Raw genomic sequence first — 21,157 nt, 5'->3', positions numbered from 1 at the left:
TGGCTACTGTAAGTTGGCCACAGTGTAGTTGGGTGACAGGAAAATTAGGAGGGAGGTGAAGGCAATGTGAGAGAGAATAGGTTTCAGGGAAATAAGAGGGGAATAGGATGATGGGGATGTCCTGAGACCTGGCATAGATTCAATAGGTTTAATGGCCTCTTTTTATGTTGTAGGAAGATACGAGGAATATGAGGTCAGGAGGGATCTAGACGAGGTTCGCTGATACTTCTGGTTTATAGAGTTCATACAAGTAAAATACTCAGAAAAAGAGGCAAAATTAAAATCCCTGGCATTACATTAGGAAACTGACTGCAATTCTACATCAGGTGCTTTTACTTCAAGTTACATATGGTTGGAAACATTCTAAAAGCAGCAGTCTTGAAAGCAACATTTTATTTTCATGGATTTTCATTTTATATACCCCTTGGTTTTGATTTGATTGGCACGTAACCTTTCAGAACTTACTTCAGAAACATAGAATTATGCTCATTAATTAAAACCAATATCAGTTCAAGCCCTCTGCTGCATATTTGGTGCAGAATAAAAAAATGATTAACAGAAAAGTTAAACAAAATTTATCTTAGAATTATTCTGCTTAAGGATCAAACATCAAATTGTACAAAATGTGAAGTCTATAATCATTTCTAGATTTCTTATTTAATGCATATTATTCACTTATCTGATACCTGCACCTAGAACCAAATAAATAACAAGACTTAGTTGTTTGAAATTGTCCTTTTATTTGTCTTGACAGGATCAACTGAAAGAATTTTTGATACCGTGCATTGTGATAAATGGAAACCGTAAACCTCACATTGTCCATTACCAGTTGCATCAGAAAGTAGAACCACTAGTGAAAAATCGTATTAGTCTGTTTGAAAAATGTTTTCCTGTGAATATAAAACTTGCTCAAAAGCTGCTGGATAACTCTTATAAACGCTTGAGTTCTTTTGGCCGATGGGATATTGTTGAGGTAAGTGGAATATGTATATGTGTATATTAAGACAAAGCCCTAAAGGAAAAAAGGAGAAATACACATTCTTATTGGAAATGAAGACTAAGTCACAACTTTTCAGAATATTTGCATTGTGAGTAAAATTTAATTTTGCTGTTTTCAAACTTTTAAAAGTTGCTCTAGATATTAGATTGAGATATTTGGGTCATCATGTGAACTACTTTACAGTTCTTTCTATCACTGTTATATTTTGGAAATTGTGTCTGTGTTGTTGTATCATGTCATGTGTGTTTTAATTGTTTAATTATTAGAATGAGTTTTTAGAAAGCAGCCTATAAGGTACTCATCACTTGTATGTTATGATTGCCACTTGGAATCTAAATAGCTGCCATGACATGCATGCACAAATAACAAGTTGTTCTGGACACCACGTCTGTCAGGTTATTAGCATGCATGCATTATATGCTGAAGGAATTATGCAGAGTGCAGAAAAACAGATGTGACTATTTGATGCCAACATTGCTATCTTGGAGCTCAGCACTCAAGCTAGTTCCTCTATTAAATGTGCAACTAAAACACATTCAGCAGTAGGATGGGTTGTCATTTAAAAGAATCATCCACTGCTTACAACTTAACTGCTGTTGCCAAAATTTGCTAAATATTTAGTAATTTCTAAAGTTGCTTCAAGCTGCAGAGGTCTGCAGTGGGTTGTATGACAGTTACTAATAAATCTTTGTTGATGAAGCCTTTGTAGAAACCAGCAGTCAATTCTGCATGAGTAGGTTTCTGTTGCAAAACACCAGGACTTCAATTATTAACAGTGGCTAAACAGAGCTGAGCATGTTTTGTTTTACTTATTCATCTTCTGGGATCTGAGGAGTTGAGACTGGAATTAACCATCATGCAATTATCAATGAATATCCTCACTTCTTGATGGAGTCTTCACCCACATCTTTATTTCCTGCACTTCTGCTCTCACTCCACATCCCCCCCCCAGACAGAACAGGGATAGAGTTCCCTTGGTCCTAGCCTTTTACTGCACCAGCCTACGGCTCCAGCACATCATTCTTTGTCATCTCCACCAGCTGCAATGTGATCCCACAACCAGCCACATCGTCTCCTCCCTAACTCTCTCCATGAATCCCTGGTTCACTCATTCTCCTCACCCATCTATCTCCCTCCTCAGGCACTTTTCCCTGCAACCATGGGAGGTGTAGCACCTGTCCCTACACTTCCTCCCTCACCACCATCCAGGGACCTACACAGCCCTTCCCGGTGAGGCAGAGATCTACATGCACCTCCTCCAACCCTGTCTATTGCAATTGGTGTTCTTGCTATGGCCTCCTCTTCATCAGTGGGACCAAGCGCAGACTATGCGACTGCTTCCCAAGCAGCTGTGCTCCGTGCACAATGACCATCTGGAGCTCTTGGTTGCAAACCATTTTAATTCCCTTCCTGTTCTAACACTGACCTGTCTGTCCTTGGCCTCATCCATTGCCAGGGATGAACGTGGAATTTTCCAATTTCAGGTGACCTGCTTGCCCTCTGTCTTTTTTCTCTCCTGATCTATCCAGTTCCTCCAACTCGCACCCAGCTCCCCCCAGCCACCGATCATGCTGTTTCTTTCCCCTCCTCCACCCACTCCATCTGCCCATCACCCACACACTCCTTCCCCTGGATCCCCTCCTCTCACTGTTTCCATATTCCCACCTCCTCTTATTTGGTTCATTGGTCCGTGTTTGGACCAAGGCAGTGATGATGTCTAGAGCCAAGAAGTCAGTGTAGTGAAAGCACACTGGGTATCAGTGGGCATATTGTCAGTGAGTAAGTGCCGTTAATAAGATTGTGAAGGACTCATCTCATCATTTTATTGATGATTCAGAAGGGATTGATTGGATAGTAATTAGATGGATTGAATTTATCCTTTTTGTGGGCACAACCCACCTGGCAATTTTCCAAATCGTGAGGTAAATGCCAGTGCGGTAATCATATTGGAACGGCTTGGCTAGAGGTGCAGTCAGTTCTAGAGCACAAGTCTTTAGTACTACAGCTGGGATGTTGTCTGTTCTTAAAGCCTTTGCAGTATCCAGTCTTCACGTTCAATCTAATATGCTGTTACTATGAGCTCCATAGTTCCACTGTTTCAAAGTGTGTGCTTTGGATAGGATGCAGTCTGAGTTGTGTGTGTATGTGTGTGTGTGTGCATTTCTGCATCTGTGTGGGTGTTATGAACTGTGACCTATTTATTACCTAGAGCTAAAAAGGTAAGAACACTCATCTTAGCAAAACATTTGAAATCATGGAACTTCTTCCTGCATACTTGTCAGGTCCTGAGAGAATCAAGGCACAAGAGACTGCTGGAATCTGGAGCAAAAAAAAAAACATCTGTGGAGGAACTCAGGAGGTCAAGCAACATCTGTGGAGGCAGAGGGCAGATGGATGGTCAACATTTCTTGATGCAGGGTCTCTGCCCAAAACATCGACTGTTCATTCTGTCCATTTCCTTCCATTGATGCTGCCTGACCCGCTGAGTTCATCCAGCACCTTTTGTATTGCTCCAGATTCCAGCATCTGCAGTCTCTTGTGTCTTTGATGGACTGACATGTGCATGGTAATGCCGGAGTAATATTTGCTTGTAATGCAGGACTACTAATTGCTAATGCAATGGTAACAAAGGAAACAAAGGTCTTCTGCTCTCATCCAGCAGAAGACTGTAACCATCTAGGAGCAGGGAGATACAACTCAGGAAAACATTTCTGCCAGCAGGGAACATCCAGGTATTGTCCTGAAGAAGACTGCATGTATTGTTGTAGGTCTGGAGTTAGTATGGCACAGTGCATCTGGAGTTAAACCAGATAATATATGCATTATACAAGGAAGGCAATCTGTTGCTGCATTCAAGCTTCACCACCATGAATAGAAACAGGTAAATTATACTACTCAGGTTTAGCAGGGACACACACACACACACACACACACACACACACACACACACACACACACACACACACACACACACACACACAACTTATTGAGTCCAATTTTAAATTTACATTTATATATCATATCTTACTTTTATTTTTTCACTGCAGTTAAGTGAAGGAAATGCAATCCAGCCTATCCAAGATATGCAACAAAATATCTTCCCTGTTGTCCACCGCAAGTATGTTTATTACTTTGTGAGCAAGCAAAACAGAGACAAATTCATTGAAAATCCTTTTAAATATATCACCCAGCCTAAGCCCAGGCCTCCTGTGCCAATCAAGATTGCCATTGTAGGACCACCAAAATCTGGAAAGAGCACTGGTAAGTAAAGGATTACAACAAACTTATATTTGTATGTGTTATAATTAAAACAATGACTTCAAAGTTGTTTTAATGGTAATAATGGTGTTTACATGAAGGAGAATCTATGCAAGCATGTCTCAACACTAACAAGACACCAGGTCTAAATACTTCAATGGACATATATTTGACATGCACCTGCATGTGCCATCATAAACAAAACTCCTTAATCTGTAGAGAGGGCAGTTGTCCAGACCTCCAATCTTGGCAATCATCTTTTTGGTCCCCTAAGCAAGAGTCCTTTATTAAAGAATAGTCCTCTGCAGAAGAATGATACTTTAGGCTAACCAGTTGACAGAGAATCACTGAATCACAAAATTGTAGAGCATGGAAAGAGACCATTCAGTCTGTCAAATTCATACTAGCTTTATACAAGAGCAATCCAGCTAGTCCCATTCCCATATATTTCCCCATAATCTTGCAAATATTTTCCTTTTAAATACTTATCCCTTGTAAAGTGTCACCATCAAATCTGCCTCCACCTCTTCCCTAGCTGTTTTTTCACTTTTGTCAATCATTTCTTGGTTCTTAACCCCTTCACCTATGGGAAAGGTTTAGTTCTCTCCACTCTTTCTATTCCCTTCATGAACTTTAAATGCCTCTCTCATATCTCCTTACAGCATCCTCTTTTCCAAGAAGAACAATCCTAACTTCCACGGTCTCTCCACATAACTGAAGTCCCTCATCACTATGGCCTTTCAGAAGTCAATATACATCACATCAACTGGATTTCTCTGTTACTTCATTAAAAAACTATCCCAAGTTAGTATACTGGCTTTCTCTAACCAATCCACACTTCAATCAAGCGACTGCTAATTCTGTCCCAGATTATTGTTTCTCGAACTTTCCCCACCACTAAGGTGGACCCAAAAAGGGGTATGCGGTGAGGATGAGGGTATGGGGTGGGTGGTAGAATGTCAGGGGTTGGTATTTCAAGCTTTCTCATTGTAATGGCAGAATCATAGCTGGGCTCATTAAACTGGTTTATATACAACCTGCAAATTCTATCGAAGATTGACATGGTCTGAATGGCTTTCAGAGAATTTACCAGGGGGAGTTTTCACAATTCAGGCAATACTCTCACAGATGGATTGGTGTCACAGTATCCTTTTAGATTCAATACACTATGAACGACTTGGACAGTACACTACCAAACAAATGGAGCTGCAGGATCCAGTTCAAGCTTAACCTGCAGCAGCACCTGCCATGAAGAAACATGCTGCTGAATGGATAGGTGAAAATTATTTTTTGAATAATTTTTTTTTGAAATAAAAACAGAAATTGCTGGAATTGCTCAGATGGTCAAGCCACATCTGGGAAGAGAAAAACAGACTTAACATTTTGATGGAAGGTCATGGTCCTGAACTGTTAACACCATTTCTGTCACCACTTGTGCTAACTACAACCTGCTGAGTATTTCCAACATTCTGTTTTTATTTCAGATGTACAGCATCTGCAATTGTCCTTTTTGGTTTTGCATCAGAAAAATTGAAGTTTGTTCCAGTCCATCTCTATCCAGGCCATCTATTTTTGAAATTTTCTATCTGCCAGGGATGGGAAAAAAGTCAAGGAAAAGTACACATGGAAACTTCTTTCCCTCCCCACAGCTCCTGCCTCTTTCAAATAGACATTTTAACTGCTTTAGGATGACCAATTTTTCATTAAGTCAGCTACTTAAGCTATTTTCAAGATCCACTTACTGTTTGTGCTACAGTGGCCAGGAGGTTTGCCAGTGAATTTGGACTTCAACGCATTTCAGCAGGAGAAGCTATTCGCACAGTTCTGACTACTCAGAGGAAGACTGCATTGGCTGTTAATATTAGTAAACATATCAAACAGGGTTTGATAGTGCCCGATATATTTGTTGTAAAGTGCCTAGAAATGGCCTTAATGGATGTCGTATGCAACACCAGAGGGTATGTTTCAAGTATTTCTGAATTCTTTATCTTTAAAACATTGCTTTTTCTTGTCACAGTTTTATGTTCTCTTATCTATTCCAAGTTCCTTTGAACACTTAGAAAAAAGGAATAGCTCATGTCAACCAGCTTTTCTTACATCTGGTTCTTACAGACACAAGATGAGGCACTACTTCTGCTTCACAAAACACTTGACTAGCAAGTAATTAAATAATGTGGAGCCCTTTTTCAGTTGCAATGTGCTGTACCAATTTACCAAAGTGATAAGTAGTAAGTGTACCACCTTTCTAAATAAAGATAAACAAGAGGTGTCCTTTATTCATCCCTGGAGCAAGTATTATATATAATTAAGGGGCCTGTCACTTGTTGCTATCCATTTCATCTCAAGTTTCCCTAAAGGCAACCGGTACCATCATGGTGCTTTCAGGGAAACCAGCCCTGTAGAAGACCTGCAATAAAGAAAGTCAGGAGTCCTTCCCCAACTTGACATCAATGGACCCTTCTGATCTCCACTGCACCCCAGCATTAAAATCCCCTCCCTTCGTCCGTGACTCCTGATGTCCCACAATTCTGTCTTCAGAATATCCCACCCTAGGCCCCTCAAACCTCTACTTTCAGGAATCTCTGCCACCACGCCTACTCTTCTACCTTATGATGCTCTATTCTTCACTGGAAATATATGCCACATTTTAAACTCAGATAATACTCTTCTCAATGAGCTCAAAACCATAATCTATTTTCTTTAAAACTCTTGTTTTTACAGGTTTGTCCTGGATGGATATCCCGTAACCAGAGAGCAAATAAATCTACTCAATTCTCGTAAGATAATTCCTGTTAGGATTATAGAGCTGCAAACAGATATAAAAGAGATTTTGAAGAGGGGTTTAATTGACAAAAGGTCACCTGACAGGTAACAAACAGTAAAAACTTTGGTGATGAGGTGGATGTAATAACTATTATAAAGTGTGGTTATAAATGTTAGGAAGGGACTGAAAGTTGGTAAGTTGGTGATTCTCAGACCCCTGGTTTGTATTGTGTTGAATTATCTTCATAAGCATAGCCCGTAGTATCCACTAAATCACTGCCTCTTATCCTCCTGTTATTTCAACAATATTATCGCTCAGCTCTGAACACATCCACATTCTTCTTTCCCAGCATTTTATAAAATATTTTTGCTTGTGAGATATACAACAATAGCAATACGTTAGTTATAGTGCAACTTTAGTTGTCCTTAGGGCATCAAATGTCAATCACATGCTATGGATTGGAGTCACATGAAGGCCTGACTGGACAGGAGTAGCAGGTTTGTTAGCCTGCAGGACATTTCTGTGACAATCCAGTAGCTTTCAAGGTTTTTTTTTGGTGGTGGCCAAATTACCAGATTTATCGAATTTATTTCACACCCTATCAGTGCTCGGTTTATTTTGTCCAGTTCTTACTTGCCCTCTTTGAGCTGAAGGACAATTAAGAGTCAGTCACACTGTTGTGAGTTTTGAGTCATATATAAACCAAACTAATTAGCAATAGAAAATTTCCTACTCTGTGGAACAATAGTGAACCAGATGGTTTGTTTTTAACAATTTTATAGCTTTACGGCCACTGTTGCTGATACTGGAGCCTGGAAATTGAATCACACCTACTTTTAGCATCATTCAGGTTTTCCTGTGGCAAACTTGGTCCAAAGCAAATGTGCAACAGTGTTAGAGTGGCTTACACACGGAATGAACTACAATGCAATACACATGGTTCCCAAAGGGTACGATCAATTCTGTGCATCTACCAGCATGTTGCTGCCTAGCATGGTACCCAAATAGCAACAAGACAGTCCATCTTTGTTGTGGAGAACAGAGGCTACAGAGGAGAAAGAAAAAGTTCCCAGATTCACTTAAGGAGAGATAGACATTCTGAGAATGAGGTACCTGCCAGTTGCTGTCTGCTGATGTGCTGCTGTCAGTTGCCAGGACATTGTCATTATCACATTGTCAAGTAGCATCTGTGGAAAGAGAAGCAGAGTCATTGCTTCAGGTAGAACATTATTTTAGATTTCCAGCATCTGCAGTGTCTTGATTTTCATGTCCTCTGATGGAGTTCTGACAATGGTGTTACCACTAAGTCACCCATTAAATGAGTAGCTTCACAGCTAAATGCAGAAAAAATGTTCAGTGTTAGTTATAGCACACACTGTAAGCTTTAGAAGAATTTTAGCAAAATTTAAGGAAAATATTTTGGTTTAGGAGAGCTAGACTTAGTTTGGAAAATTTGCAGTTACATTTACTTAAACCATTTGTTTAGAGGTACTAATTTTACTCTTTCTTGTTAGGATTTATCCACTCCATGACAGTTCTCAGATTCTGACTATTCGAAACTCATCATTTAGTCATGAGATTAGTGCTATCTGGGAATATTATCAAAGGGAGTATCAAAATTGGCATATTATTTATGGACAACACAGCAAGTGGTGGGTGTGGCTAAAAGTGCTAGAAGACGTCAAAGTCAGTGTAAAACAGATTGAAGAATATCTGGAAAGAATAAGCGAAGGTAAGTACAGACATTTTAAATTAAAAGTTACTTGTAGCTTAAGCATTACAATATTCTGAAATTATATTAATGCCTCTGCTTTTGAGTTTTATTTTTCTGTATTAACTGAAAACAAATTAATATATTATTGGTTCAAACTCTCCTTTTTCCTCTGTGACATTGAACAAAAAATGAGATAGGAGTTGGAAAAGATTATTCAACCCTGTTAAACCTGCTCTGCTATTCAGGATGTACATGGTTGATCCATACCCGTCAGACTTTTTTGAGCCAAACTTGTATGTAAAGCTTTCAAGGAATGTTTCCAACCCTTGAGTTTGTTGTGACAAAATGTAATTTCTCACAAACAGGTAAAGCTGCCAGTATTGCTGGTCTGTGCATCACACCCTACGAACTGCAATCCCGCCTTGGAGAGTTTGGGCAATACTGTCCTGTCACCCTTCAATTACAAGAGGAACTGCAAGACTGTTCTGTCGATCCATCATTGGAATTTGCAGCAGAGTTCCGAGGACACTACTATAAAATGGCTTCAAAGGAAGCTCTGGATGTAAGCATGTTTGTGGTAGTCAGATTAGAATGAGTTAAAATTAGTTTCCTCTGCCTTCATAAATAATATTGATCAAAAGAAACATGGGAATATTGTCTTAAATTCTGTCAGCTTTCCTTTCCTGTAACCTGCACATTGATAAAAAGTACTGAAGGAATGCCTGGAGTATAGTTTCCATTCTGTTAAAGTTTGTATTAATCTGTTCTTTGCCACAATATGTGGAGTTTTACATTAATTGTACAATGTACGAAAATACTTGGAGATGAAACCTAAGTTCTGCCGATGTAGATGGAGATAAAATGTGGCAGATGCCAAAATCTGCAACAAATTCAACACATAGGAAAGAACAACAGATCTGGTAACATCTGTGGAGAGAACTGAGGAGTTGACATTTAAGGGATGGTTCATTATTATAGAATAACATTATTAAATGATTGTACAGTTACATATTTTCCTGAAATTTCTTTGACCCATGCCCATATTGCCACCCCAATTTTGTTGAAAGTAAAACAAAAACACTAAATGTTTAATTCCTGAAACATGGATATCACTTTCATGGTCAGCACTTATTATCCTGGAAAAGGCGACGGTGAGTAACCTTCTTAAATTTCAGTATTCTGTGAAGTGAAGATACTCTCACTGTGCTGTTAGGTAGAGAATTCCAGAATTTTAACTAATTGATGATGAAGGAGCAGAGATCTTTTTCCAAGTTATATTGCAGGGAAGATTTAATGGCTTGTTTCTATGTGCCTGCTGCCCATGTCCTTCTGTGAACTTGGGGCATCAGATTTGGGAGGTGATGCACAAAGCAGTCTTGACAAGTTGCTACAGTACTTTTTATAGATTGGATAGACTCCTATCACCATCATGAATATAGGACAGTTGAAAATCAAATGGCTGTTTAGCCTTAAATATGTTGAGAGCTCTCATTTTGACAAGTGGTGAGTCTTCTATGATACTCTACTTGTGACATATAATCGGTGGGAAAATTTAACAATTATATATTACGTACAATTTACACAGTTACATATGGAAGTGAAAAAACATTCAAATGTAAAGTAGCAGCCAAATCTATTTTTACAGAGCTAGGAATAGGGAAGTCAAACATTTAGTATTATCCACTTATTTTAACAAATACTTAATTATGGGTTTAATAATACCCTTGTCTAACATTTTCAGGACAGCTTTTTTTCATTCATATTAAAGTATTAAAACAAAATAGGCAAGATCCCAAATCCTGAAGAAGGGTCCTGACCCGAAACGTTGACCACCTGCTTTTCTCCATGGTTGCTGCCTGGCCTGCTGAGTTCCTTCAGTGTCATCGTGTTTTTCATCTAGATTCCAGCATCTGTTTCTCCCAAATTGACTGTTTTGTTCATTTGTTTCAGACATTCTTGGAGAACCCAGAGATGTTTGTACCTCCACTAGTTACTAATACCCTTCCACCACCTGATATGTTACCAATAAGGCTTACTGCAGCTGGAGTGAAGGCCAGATTTCCTAAACATGCAGAATTGCAGGGCTACTGTCCGGTTACATTTCTGGATGGAAAGGAGAGGTAGATCAACTTATCAATAGTTTACAGAGAATTATATGATGTAGAATTAAATATCTTGACAGAGAAATATTCCAAGCTGCTGTTTTGGTCCTTGGCAGATATGAAGCCTTGATACCTGGACACATTGATTATGCAGCCGAGTACAGAAATAAAATATATTTTCTTCAGGATGAGAAACGCCTGAATAGGTTTATGAGGTAAGTGCTTCTAAATAATATTCTCACTATCAACCTTTGAAGTGTTTTGTATGGGAGTTGAAATTGTACTATATATTTTGGAATGCCTTATGCACTGGTGCAGCTGCATAATCGCAAAACATTGTCAAAACTTTGAATTAATGCAGTTTTTCTGAACAAATGCTGGGCAAATGCAATGAAGTCCATTGATGTACAATGCAATCGAGAAAACTTGCACAATTTTCTGACTAAGCATATACAGTTTACAAATATCAAGGGGATTGACTGCAGAAGCATTGGGTTAAAGCCTTTCAGCATTATTTGAAGGGCCCAGCAGTGATGAAATGAAGATGCTTCCAAGGTTATCCATCTTCATTAAGACAAGCTCCTGTTCTCTTCCTGGTTGATGCTACCATTCCATAATATCCATTACCTCTTCCAGTGATTGGCCTCCACTCCCTCCTATGGACTCTCTGATTCCTTGGATCTCTCTGACCTTCCAAGATTTTCTACCTGCCTCCTTTTCCTTCCAATGATCTTCTCCCCTTTATATCTGATAACATTATGAACCTAGAGTTTCTCTTTAGTACATCTTTCTCTATCTCACTACTGACTAGCTCCTCCACCACGAATCTCCTATACAATGACATCTTTTCGTCTTCCCACTTCTGCCATCTTCTCCCTAATGGGTTCCCCCCCCCCCACCACCACTCGCAAGTCCCATGTAATCTTCTCACCACAATCTTCTCACCACTCTCTGATCATGGCCCTAATAATTTTCCCCCACAATCTATCCTTTCCCTCTCCACAATCTTCTCTCCACCACTGTACCCCCTAATTCACCATGGTGGAAGATCTAGAGGCAACACCTAGAACAATGACCAGAATTTGTTGGTTTTCTTTTCCATAATGCTTTGGCTATCATGCACAATAGAATATCAAATTCTCATGGTCATGTGCCAAATTGGCAAAGGTCTCCACACAGCCCCACTTCATGTGTAAAGTGTAACCACCCATTGAGGAATTTCTAACTCACTTTAAATCTGGAATTTTAATACAATTTTTTACACAGAAGGTTGAGGAATATTCAAGGTAACGTGTACCTCTGAATCTTACTTGTTTCAAAGGTTTTGCACTATTTAATCCTCACCTAATTTTTCTCATCAACCGGGTCCACAACTCTTTTCAACTCACTGAAATATTTTTATACTTGTTTATACTATGTCTCTTTCCGTAACTATTCTAAGTAGTTACAATACAATAAGTGGCTTTTAAGCCAATCTGGTCTGATCAGAGCAATCTTCCCATTATCTCTTTACTTATTTCCCTGCAGCTTTGCAAATTATTACCTCTCACATACCCATCAACTCCTCTTTGATTCTTTTTGCCACTTCTCTACAATTAACCTACTATCACATCTTTGGAACGTGGGAGAAAACCAGAGTACCTGGGGGAAACCCATGCTGTCACAGGGAGAATGTGGGGACTCCACACTGACACTATTAGAGATCAGTCTCTGGAGCTATATGGCAGCAACACTATCTACTGTGCCACCAATGCTGACTTTGATACTATAACTGTTTCCTAAATGCTTTCCCATTTTGTGAAAAAGTAAGTACTTTTGCATATGTTTTGGGAATTCTTTCTTGTCTTTTCAATTTATACTTGAAAAATAATTGAAGATCTCTAATTCTTACAATCTTCTATAACCTGAAAATGAAATTTCTCTTCTACATCCTTTCCACTATTTGGTGGGCTTTTGTATGCAGCCAAATAGTGTGTGTCTTTGGCCCCTCAGCTCTTTCAGGGTGAATCAGGCTGACTGTGGCTGGCAGTTCCCAAGAAAGCTGCAAGCATTCCACCACTCCCAGCTAACTAAGTCTTGGACTCTCATTGATCTGCAATAAGTCTGGCACAGAGTGACAGAAGCTAGGCATTCATCTCTCTGATCCTACATCTGTAAGATCTGACATGGGGGCAGAGGCCCCATTCATTCGAATGTGAATTCCTAGACCTGTCGAATAGAAGAAAAAGGTAAGTTTGGTAAATGTCCTTTTTTCCCTTATTTTGTTTCATGTTTTAATTTTTATTTTTAACATTTTTAATGTGGTTTATTTTAGTTTTTAATTTTTAAAAATTATTTATAACAATTTAAAAACTGTTTCAAGGCCTTGACAGCTTTGACTGGAGATGAGCCATTTTCTGAGGATTGAGCAATAGTGGTGCACTACATGAGGTCTAGTCAATGCTGAGGCCTCGCTATGCTTCCCTGACTGCCTCCCCAGTACAGTGGTTTAGTTTATTCAACCCTTCACATCCAAATCATGTGAGTGTGGGAGCAGGTGAGGGTTACTGGCTCGAACACTGGGTGGTGGGCTGAATCCTTCAGCGATACAATTATTGATTTACTCGATATTAAAACTTTAGTTCTATTTCTGTCTTATCTAAGTACTTTATGGCTACAAGTATAACATTTTCATTTCCCATCTTCTTTAGGTCATGTTATTTAACCATAGTCCCACATAAGCATGTTATTAGTGAGTAGGTGCTGTTTAATAGCAAGTTGATAAGTGAGTAATAGACCCCACAGAGTTGCTATATTTGTGACATTTTAATTGGTCATTGGTTCATTTTTGTCACATAAACCAAGATACAGAGAAAAACTTTGTTTGCAAGCTTTTGTATCTTCTACCTGATGGAAGGAGGGAAAAGAGAGAATGACGAGAGTGGAAGGGTCTTTGATTATGTTGGCTGCTTTCCCAAGGCAGCAGATAGTGTAGACAGAGTCAATGGAGGGGAGGTTGGTTTTCATGATAGACTGAACTGTGTCCACAACTCTCTGCAATTAGTCATGGGCATTTGCCATACCAAGCTGAGATGCATCTGGATAGGATGCTTTATATGGTGCATCTATAAAAATTGGTGAGGGTCAACGGGGACATACGAAATTTTATAGCTGGGCAATATTCCATGATGCTGGGATGTTGCTATGCTTGTAATAAGATCAGGATATCTCAGATAAGAAATTACAGATCTTTAGCACCACAACCTGGAAAAAGTTGGTGATATACTAACAGAATTGTATTGCAGCACATTTTTTTAATCTAAGCCAACCAATTAATATGATGAAAATGGGAAGTTCTGGTCAAAAAATAATGCTTTGTTGTCTTAAACTCACTTTCTAAGTGTAAGTTATTTATGTTTTAATCCTTTACAGACGTCCTGAGAAGTACTGGGATCTGAAGCTCCCGAGTAAACTTCCACCAATGAAGGATCCAGTAGCTCTCACTTCACTTCCAATGCTTGGATATATGGAACAAGTAAGGGCATTTACAACATTATCAGATGAATGACACAGACATACATGTATGTAGTAACATTTAGTCACATCATCTTCCCCGCCATCCCATGACTTAGATTGCTAAAAGCCTAAACATACCCATGCAATAAACTTCTTTAACTGGTGCAAGTACTCAAAGGTCTCCAACCCTGGTTCCATTTTCCTATTCTTGGTTCCATGGTTGTATTCTTTCTCCCTTTGTCCAGTTCCTTCCCACTTACATTTGTGACATCTTTAATGCTCTCTGCCACGTTAACAGCTCTCTGCCACTTTCTTGCTCCCAAGTGGCTTGTGACTAGAGATGTCCTCCATATCCAAATGGTCTAATGGCCCTTTGTTACTACCTTGAACAGAAGCCCAATCAGTTCCCTTCCACCAGCACACTCATTCACCTGGCTGATCATGTCCTCACATTGAACAACTTCTCCTTCAGCTTCACTCACTTTCTTCAGATCAAAGGTGAAGGTACGGGACCTCGCATGGGCTCAAGTTATGCCTGTCTTTTTGTGGAATATTTGGAGTAGTCCTTGTTTCAGTCCTACTTAAGACCTCTTCCTCAACTCCTTTTCCGGTACATGAATGACTGTATTGGTGCTATTTCCTACACTCATACAGAATTCAAAAATTTCATTATCTTTGCTGCCAGTTTCCACTGTACCCTCCCTTGCACATGGTCCATCTCTGAATCTTCCATTTCTTGATTTTGGACTCCATTTCAGGGAATAGGCTGGCAACCAATATCAATTATAAGTCCAGATACTCAAAACTGTTTTAACTACTTCTCCTCTCTATTTGTCTATCACTTTAATTCTCGGTCCCTTTACCACTTGACCGGTCTGTCTCTGATTTCCTTTACTCTTCCAATGAAGACCAACATAAGTTCAAGTGACAGCACTTGATCTTCTATCTAGGCACATTGCAGCTCTTGGCACTCAATGTTGAATTCAACTATTTCGATAACTAGCCTTTCTCGTATTTTAGCCAGTTCAGCTATAACATTAATTCAGTTTTCTCTCCCCTCAGATCTGCTCGGTATTTCCAGCATTCCCCTTTGTTTTGGATTTCCAGCAAATGCTGGGTTCCACAGTTCCAGCATGTTCTTCTGGGATTTTTCCTTTCTCTCTCCAACTGCCCTCATTCATCTATTACCCTGATGCACCAAAAGCCTTGGTTTCTACTCTCTCACAGACATTCCCTTCATTTCCTCCACCCACCTCCTTCTCTGCAACTTATAACACTTGTCTTCTCACATTCCCAGTCCTGAAACATTAACTCTGTTTCTCTCTCCGCAGATACTGCCTGATCTGCTGAGTATTTTCAGAACTTTTTTTTATTTATAACAATGAAATATACTGTCTTACTGCATTGCCTTGCCACAGGTTCAGCCTACTCTCTCCCAAATGGTTGTCATCATTTTCTTTTCATGTGCCCTAGTGGTTCTGCTGCATACTTCCATACTAACAATTTCTAATGTACCTAGTTTGAATGATAGAATGCATAGTTATACTGCACGGAAACTTCAGCCCACTGTTTCCACGCTGCCAGGCAAGCACCCATTTACACTAATCGTACACTAATTCCATTGCATCCTCTCCACTTTCCCCTCAACTGCCCCCAGGTTCTAACACTCACCAAGACACTAGGGGCAATTTGCCATGGCTAATTGACCTACCAACCTGCACGTCTTTGGGAAAGGGAGGAAACCGGAGCACCTGGAGGGAACCCAAACAGTCGCAGGGAGAATGTGCAAACTCCACAATGACAGCACCAGAGGTCAGGATTGAACCCAGGTTGTTGGAGCTTTGAAGCAGCAGCTCTACTATCTGTGCCTCTGTGTCTCAACTACCTCCTCCTTCATTAGTTTGAAGTACATTTTTCCCTGGTGAAGACAGAATACATGTGCAGGTGGTCATTTTTATCCTTAGTAGGCCTCATTTCTCCATTTACTCCCATTTACTCTTTATATTCCTATAGAGCATTGTTGAGTTCCCATTTATGTTGGCAATCAATCTTTTCTCACATGTCCTCTTTGCCTTCCATTTTATTTTTAACCCTCCCTCTGATTCTTTTGTAATCAGCCTGGTTCTCTCTTGTACTCACAATCCGACACTTACCATAAGCAGCCTTTTTTTTTGCCTTATCTTTCTCTGTACCTCTTTCATCACCATAGAACGTTGGATTTGTTTGTTCTTCCTTTGTTCCTCATGGGAATGTACCTCAACCATCATTGAACCATCTCTTTCTCAAAGGCAGCCCATTGTCTGTTACACTTTTGCCTGTCAATTTTTAGTTCCATTTTCCAGATCCACTCTCATCCCATTGAAATTGGCCTTCCTCCAAATAAGTACTTTTATTTTTGGGTGCTCCTTCTTTTCTACAGCTAACCTAAATCTTATGGTGTTATGATCACTATCTCCTAAATTATCTCTTACCAAAACATTCCCTAAAATCAGATCCATCAATGTTTCCTTCCTTCTTGGACCAGAAACGTACTCTAGGAAATTATCCCAGACACATTTTAGGAAATACTGTTTTTTCCCTTAACACTATTACCATCCCAGTTTATATTGGGGTAATTATGATCAAATTGGCTGAAGACTGGCTACAGTGATGGTGGGGATCTCGGGAGGAAACTGAGATGGATCGAAATTCCACACCTCTCGTTTAACATGTTTGTAGAAACTTCAACCTTATCTTTAGTGCTCATATGTTGGGCTCCGCTGTTATTAAATTTGAGGATGGAGATTTTCTTGGAGTCTCCTCCTCCTGTTAACTGTTTATTTGTCCATCACCGTTCATGATTAGAGGTGGTAGGGCTGCAAAGTATCTCCACCAATTTCTTCTTATTCACAATCGTGGATTGTAACAATTTTAAACTGCGAACCCCAAATTCAAAAGACCACCTCGTCCTTAATGTTCAAATCACTTCATTACTTTGACTGCTGCTATTTCTGTAATCTTCTCCAGCCTTTTAACTCCCAACGATTTCTCTGATTTCCCAAATCTTTCCTCTTACCAGTGCTGTCTCTCTACCCTCTTAAACTCTAGAATTGCTGCATGATATCATTACATTTCTTAACTTCTCTAAGATCCTCTTTAAACCCTACCTCCCAGACCAATCTTTTAGCCCCTTTCTTCATATCTCTCAATGTGGATTTTTGTATTATAAAACTGCTATGTTAATTGTACAATATTAAAGTAAATTTGCTTTTCTTAGATATTACAGTAATATAATAAATTTTCTAGTGAACCAGGTAAAAAGGAACACAAGAAACAGAACCAGAAGAGTTTAAAGGGAAAGTGGTAACAAGGCCTGGTAAATTTAAAGGGAGCACAGGAACTGAGGCCGCAGTGTGTTAAAAGGAGATGGGAACCAGAGCCCTAGTATGTTAAAGGGAATGGGGAAACCAATGCTTGGGTGTGTATTTGAGAATTCCGAACAATTGGATAGCAAATTATTGGAGTTAACACAGCAATGACATGATTAATGTGTAAAAATAAATATCTTAACCAAATAATAAGTCTCATTAGCGCATGATGACTGCTTCACAGTCGATAATACCTATACTTACTGTTATATTGTATGGTATATTAATTTCTAGAGTTTCTTAAGACATAATGCCTAAGTTTAGCTCATGGAAAAAATACATCTGAAACATACTATATGATTGATCTGTAAAAGCAAACACCTGGTTATTTTTAATATATTATATAAAACTGTTGTTTTATAGGGAGCAGCGGTATCAATAATTAAAGCTTTAACAGCTGTAGGCTGTCTGAAGCCAAAATATCCTTTCTTAAGTGTGAAGAAGTCTGCACTTCTCTATATTTCATATCATCTTAAAGGTAATGGATATCATTAGATATATTTATATTAGAATCTCTGCATAGTTCAAGAGAACATATTCTTGTCACACATTGATTTTTAAAATTGTTAATTTGTTTTTAAAAAACAATTTTTGGTGGTTTCATATTCCTAAACAAGAAATGTCTAAGTGTCCAGCAACTTTTTCATAAGTCACAGATCAAAATTTCAAGTAAGATAAACCTGATGAGACTCCATTTTACACAACTGCTGTACTCTACACCAGTGAAGATTATTAGTGATGTCATGTACATGTAGAGAAACACTGATGTGTAATTATTATCTATATATTAGGGTTGTCTGGTCAGCTAACAACCAGAAAACCATACATATACTAAAGAGAGGTTTTAATAATGGTAGAACTTAAGAAAATTGTTTCTGCGTGACAATCCAAAAAGATTATTTATTTAAAATTCCTTCTTTTTCCCAATCTTCAATTCAAAATAGGAATAGCCTTACATTTTTTTTATATATGCCCAGAAATTTAAACACATAATGTTTCTTTCAGAGATTGGAAATTGATTTGTTTTTCTGGAATTAAATCCAATAATTACTATTTCTGGTTGTTCTACATCACTCCGGGAATTCAACCAGACACTAATGACATTAGTCATCCTCACAGCCCTGAATCAGAAATCTCATCCATGGCGCACAGAATGACATCATTCCCCGCAAAGTTCTCCCATTAGAGCATTGCCAGGCAACATAAGCCATTGTTTGGCACTCCTGAGTTCCCTATTAGGGTATCCTATTTGATAAATAGGTACCTTTCATCCCTCAGTCCCCTTCCACTCTACCCCCTCACTGCAATTCACCAACACTTCCCACTGCTTATGTAGGAACTTGCCTCTTACACATATTCTCTGAGTTTGGCGTGACCCATCTGGATGGGTTTAAAATCGAGAAGATGTCTGTTCCCATCTGTACAAGTGATCACCCCTGTCTGGAGTTCCCTTTCAAATGTACCATCCTCCTTAACTCTAGATGATTTTGAACATAACTCATTCTGGTGATCATTCATTGGTACAGGTGATCAATCCTATCCACAGTTCCTTACAAACTCCCTTTCGTTATAATACTAACTCAAACTCATGACAATGTGATTGAGGTAAAAACTCCCACTTCCCAACTTGGAAGTTTGTTTATAGTAAGTATATGAATTCATCAATTTAGTGAATCAGTCATTAGTCATTAAAGAAATATAATTTTGTTTGATACTTAAATGTTATCACAACAAACATGTTTTGATGGGGAAAAAAGTCTGAGTTTATTAGCATTCTGAAAATTTACTTTCGTGATGAGTGTGATGGAATAGTCTCCACTTGCCTGGATGAGTGCAGCTTCAACACTCAAGAAGCTTGACACCATACAGGACATAGCAGCCTGCTTGATAGGCACCTCATCCACAACCAATTCATCATTCCATCACCAGTGCACAGTAGCAGCAGTTTGTACCATCCACAGGGTGCACTGCAGCAACTCCCCAAGTCTCCTCAGACAGCTCCTTCCAAACCCACAACCTCTACCAGCTTGAAGGACCAGGGCAGCAAAAACGTGGAACACCACCAACCACAAGGCAACATGAGCCATTGTTTGGCACTCCTATTAGGGTATCCTACTAGACAAATAGGTACCTTTCATCCTTTGGTCCCCATTCACCCTACCCCCTCACTGCACTTCAACACTCGCCCTCCAATCACACAGTACCCTGACTTGGAAATATACTGCCGTTCCTTTAGCATCATTGGGTCAAAATCCTGGAACTTTCTCTGTAATGGTATTAGGGGTATACCCACACCTCAAGGATGCAGCAGTTCAAGAAGGCAGCTCACCACCACCTTCTCAAGGTCAGCTAGGCAAATGGGCAATTAAATGCTGGCTTAGCCTATGAAGCTCACATCCCTTTACAATCCTATTTTTTAATATATATTCGTTATGTTTAACATATCCAAAATCTTTTGGGGATAAATCCAGACTTGGTAGAACCAAGGTTGTTAGTTATGCATTGACTTGTAAAACTTATTTGCAGACATACCAGAGGAGGTTTGGGAAGGAAATAGATAGTTCTATTGCTTCAGCTTTTACAATGCCCCTTGGTTCCTCATAGCAATTTTGGTCAACTTTTAGATAATATTGGTTTGCCACAAGTTAAATGCATTCTTGCTGCAGGTTTGGCACTCCAGATTTTGATCCTGAACCCTCACTTCCCCACAGCCACTTCCCTCATTTGTAACCAGTTTCTCAGTGCAGTTCCTCTTCCCCACCACCCACCAACTTAAGCCATAGGTTCCTATGTCTCTCTCCTCTCTCCAACAAGATGTAAGATCCTGTTGTCCCTTCCCATCATCACAGCATCTTGACCACTGCACACACAGGTTCCATTGCCCCTCCACTGCTAAGCCATCACAGAGCAGACTTGATTATGTTCTGGCAGTTGGCCATCTCATCCCCTTCAGACCAGCTTCAGACCAGGCTACAGAGCATTTTGAACCTGGAGTTTGCAAAGAGGTACCAAGAAAAGAACAGGATCATGGCTAGGAAAGGTTGAGAAGGATATGGGCCAAATGCAGGTAAATGGGATTAGCTCAGCAGGGCACCTTGGTTGGCATGGATGAGTTGGATTGAAGGGCCTGTTTTCATGCTGTATAACTCTAAGATTCTATGAGCACAGCCCTGTAATATCTAGGCTGTAGCTTTTGATTAGTACTGATAGCAGTATTTCTTATTCTACTGCCTAATGTCATGAAACACTCCTGTATGGAAGAACAGCCTTACAAATGTTAAAGTAATTTTTTAACAGCCAGTAGATCTTTAGCCAGTGATTAATGTTGCAGCCAATTTTTGAACAGTGAACCATGGGGTGTGTGGACCATGACAGGCCCATTTTCCCAGGTACAACAGATTTCTTATTCTACACATC

At 39.4% G+C, this 21,157-nt stretch overlaps 1 protein-coding gene across 1 annotated transcript in view; it reads left to right on the top strand.

The window, feature by feature from the left end:
- The window catches only part of ak9 (adenylate kinase 9), a 137,864-nt gene that overhangs the window by 116,331 nt on the left and 376 nt on the right, over positions 1-21,157 (top strand). The window contains 10 exon segments of the mRNA XM_052025445.1: positions 755-973; positions 4,048-4,261; positions 6,015-6,216; positions 6,980-7,126; positions 8,537-8,754; positions 9,102-9,298; positions 10,687-10,856; positions 10,955-11,053; positions 14,250-14,352; positions 18,104-18,218. Of these exon segments, the coding sequence (XP_051881405.1) occupies positions 755-973; positions 4,048-4,261; positions 6,015-6,216; positions 6,980-7,126; positions 8,537-8,754; positions 9,102-9,298; positions 10,687-10,856; positions 10,955-11,053; positions 14,250-14,352; positions 18,104-18,218 (1,684 nt within the window).

Source organism: Pristis pectinata, chromosome 10 (genome assembly GCF_009764475.1).
Source record: "Pristis pectinata isolate sPriPec2 chromosome 10, sPriPec2.1.pri, whole genome shotgun sequence".
In the NCBI taxonomy this organism is placed as follows: Eukaryota; Metazoa; Chordata; class Chondrichthyes; order Rhinopristiformes; family Pristidae; genus Pristis; species Pristis pectinata.
This window is presented reverse-complemented; position numbering and strand designations above follow the sequence as displayed.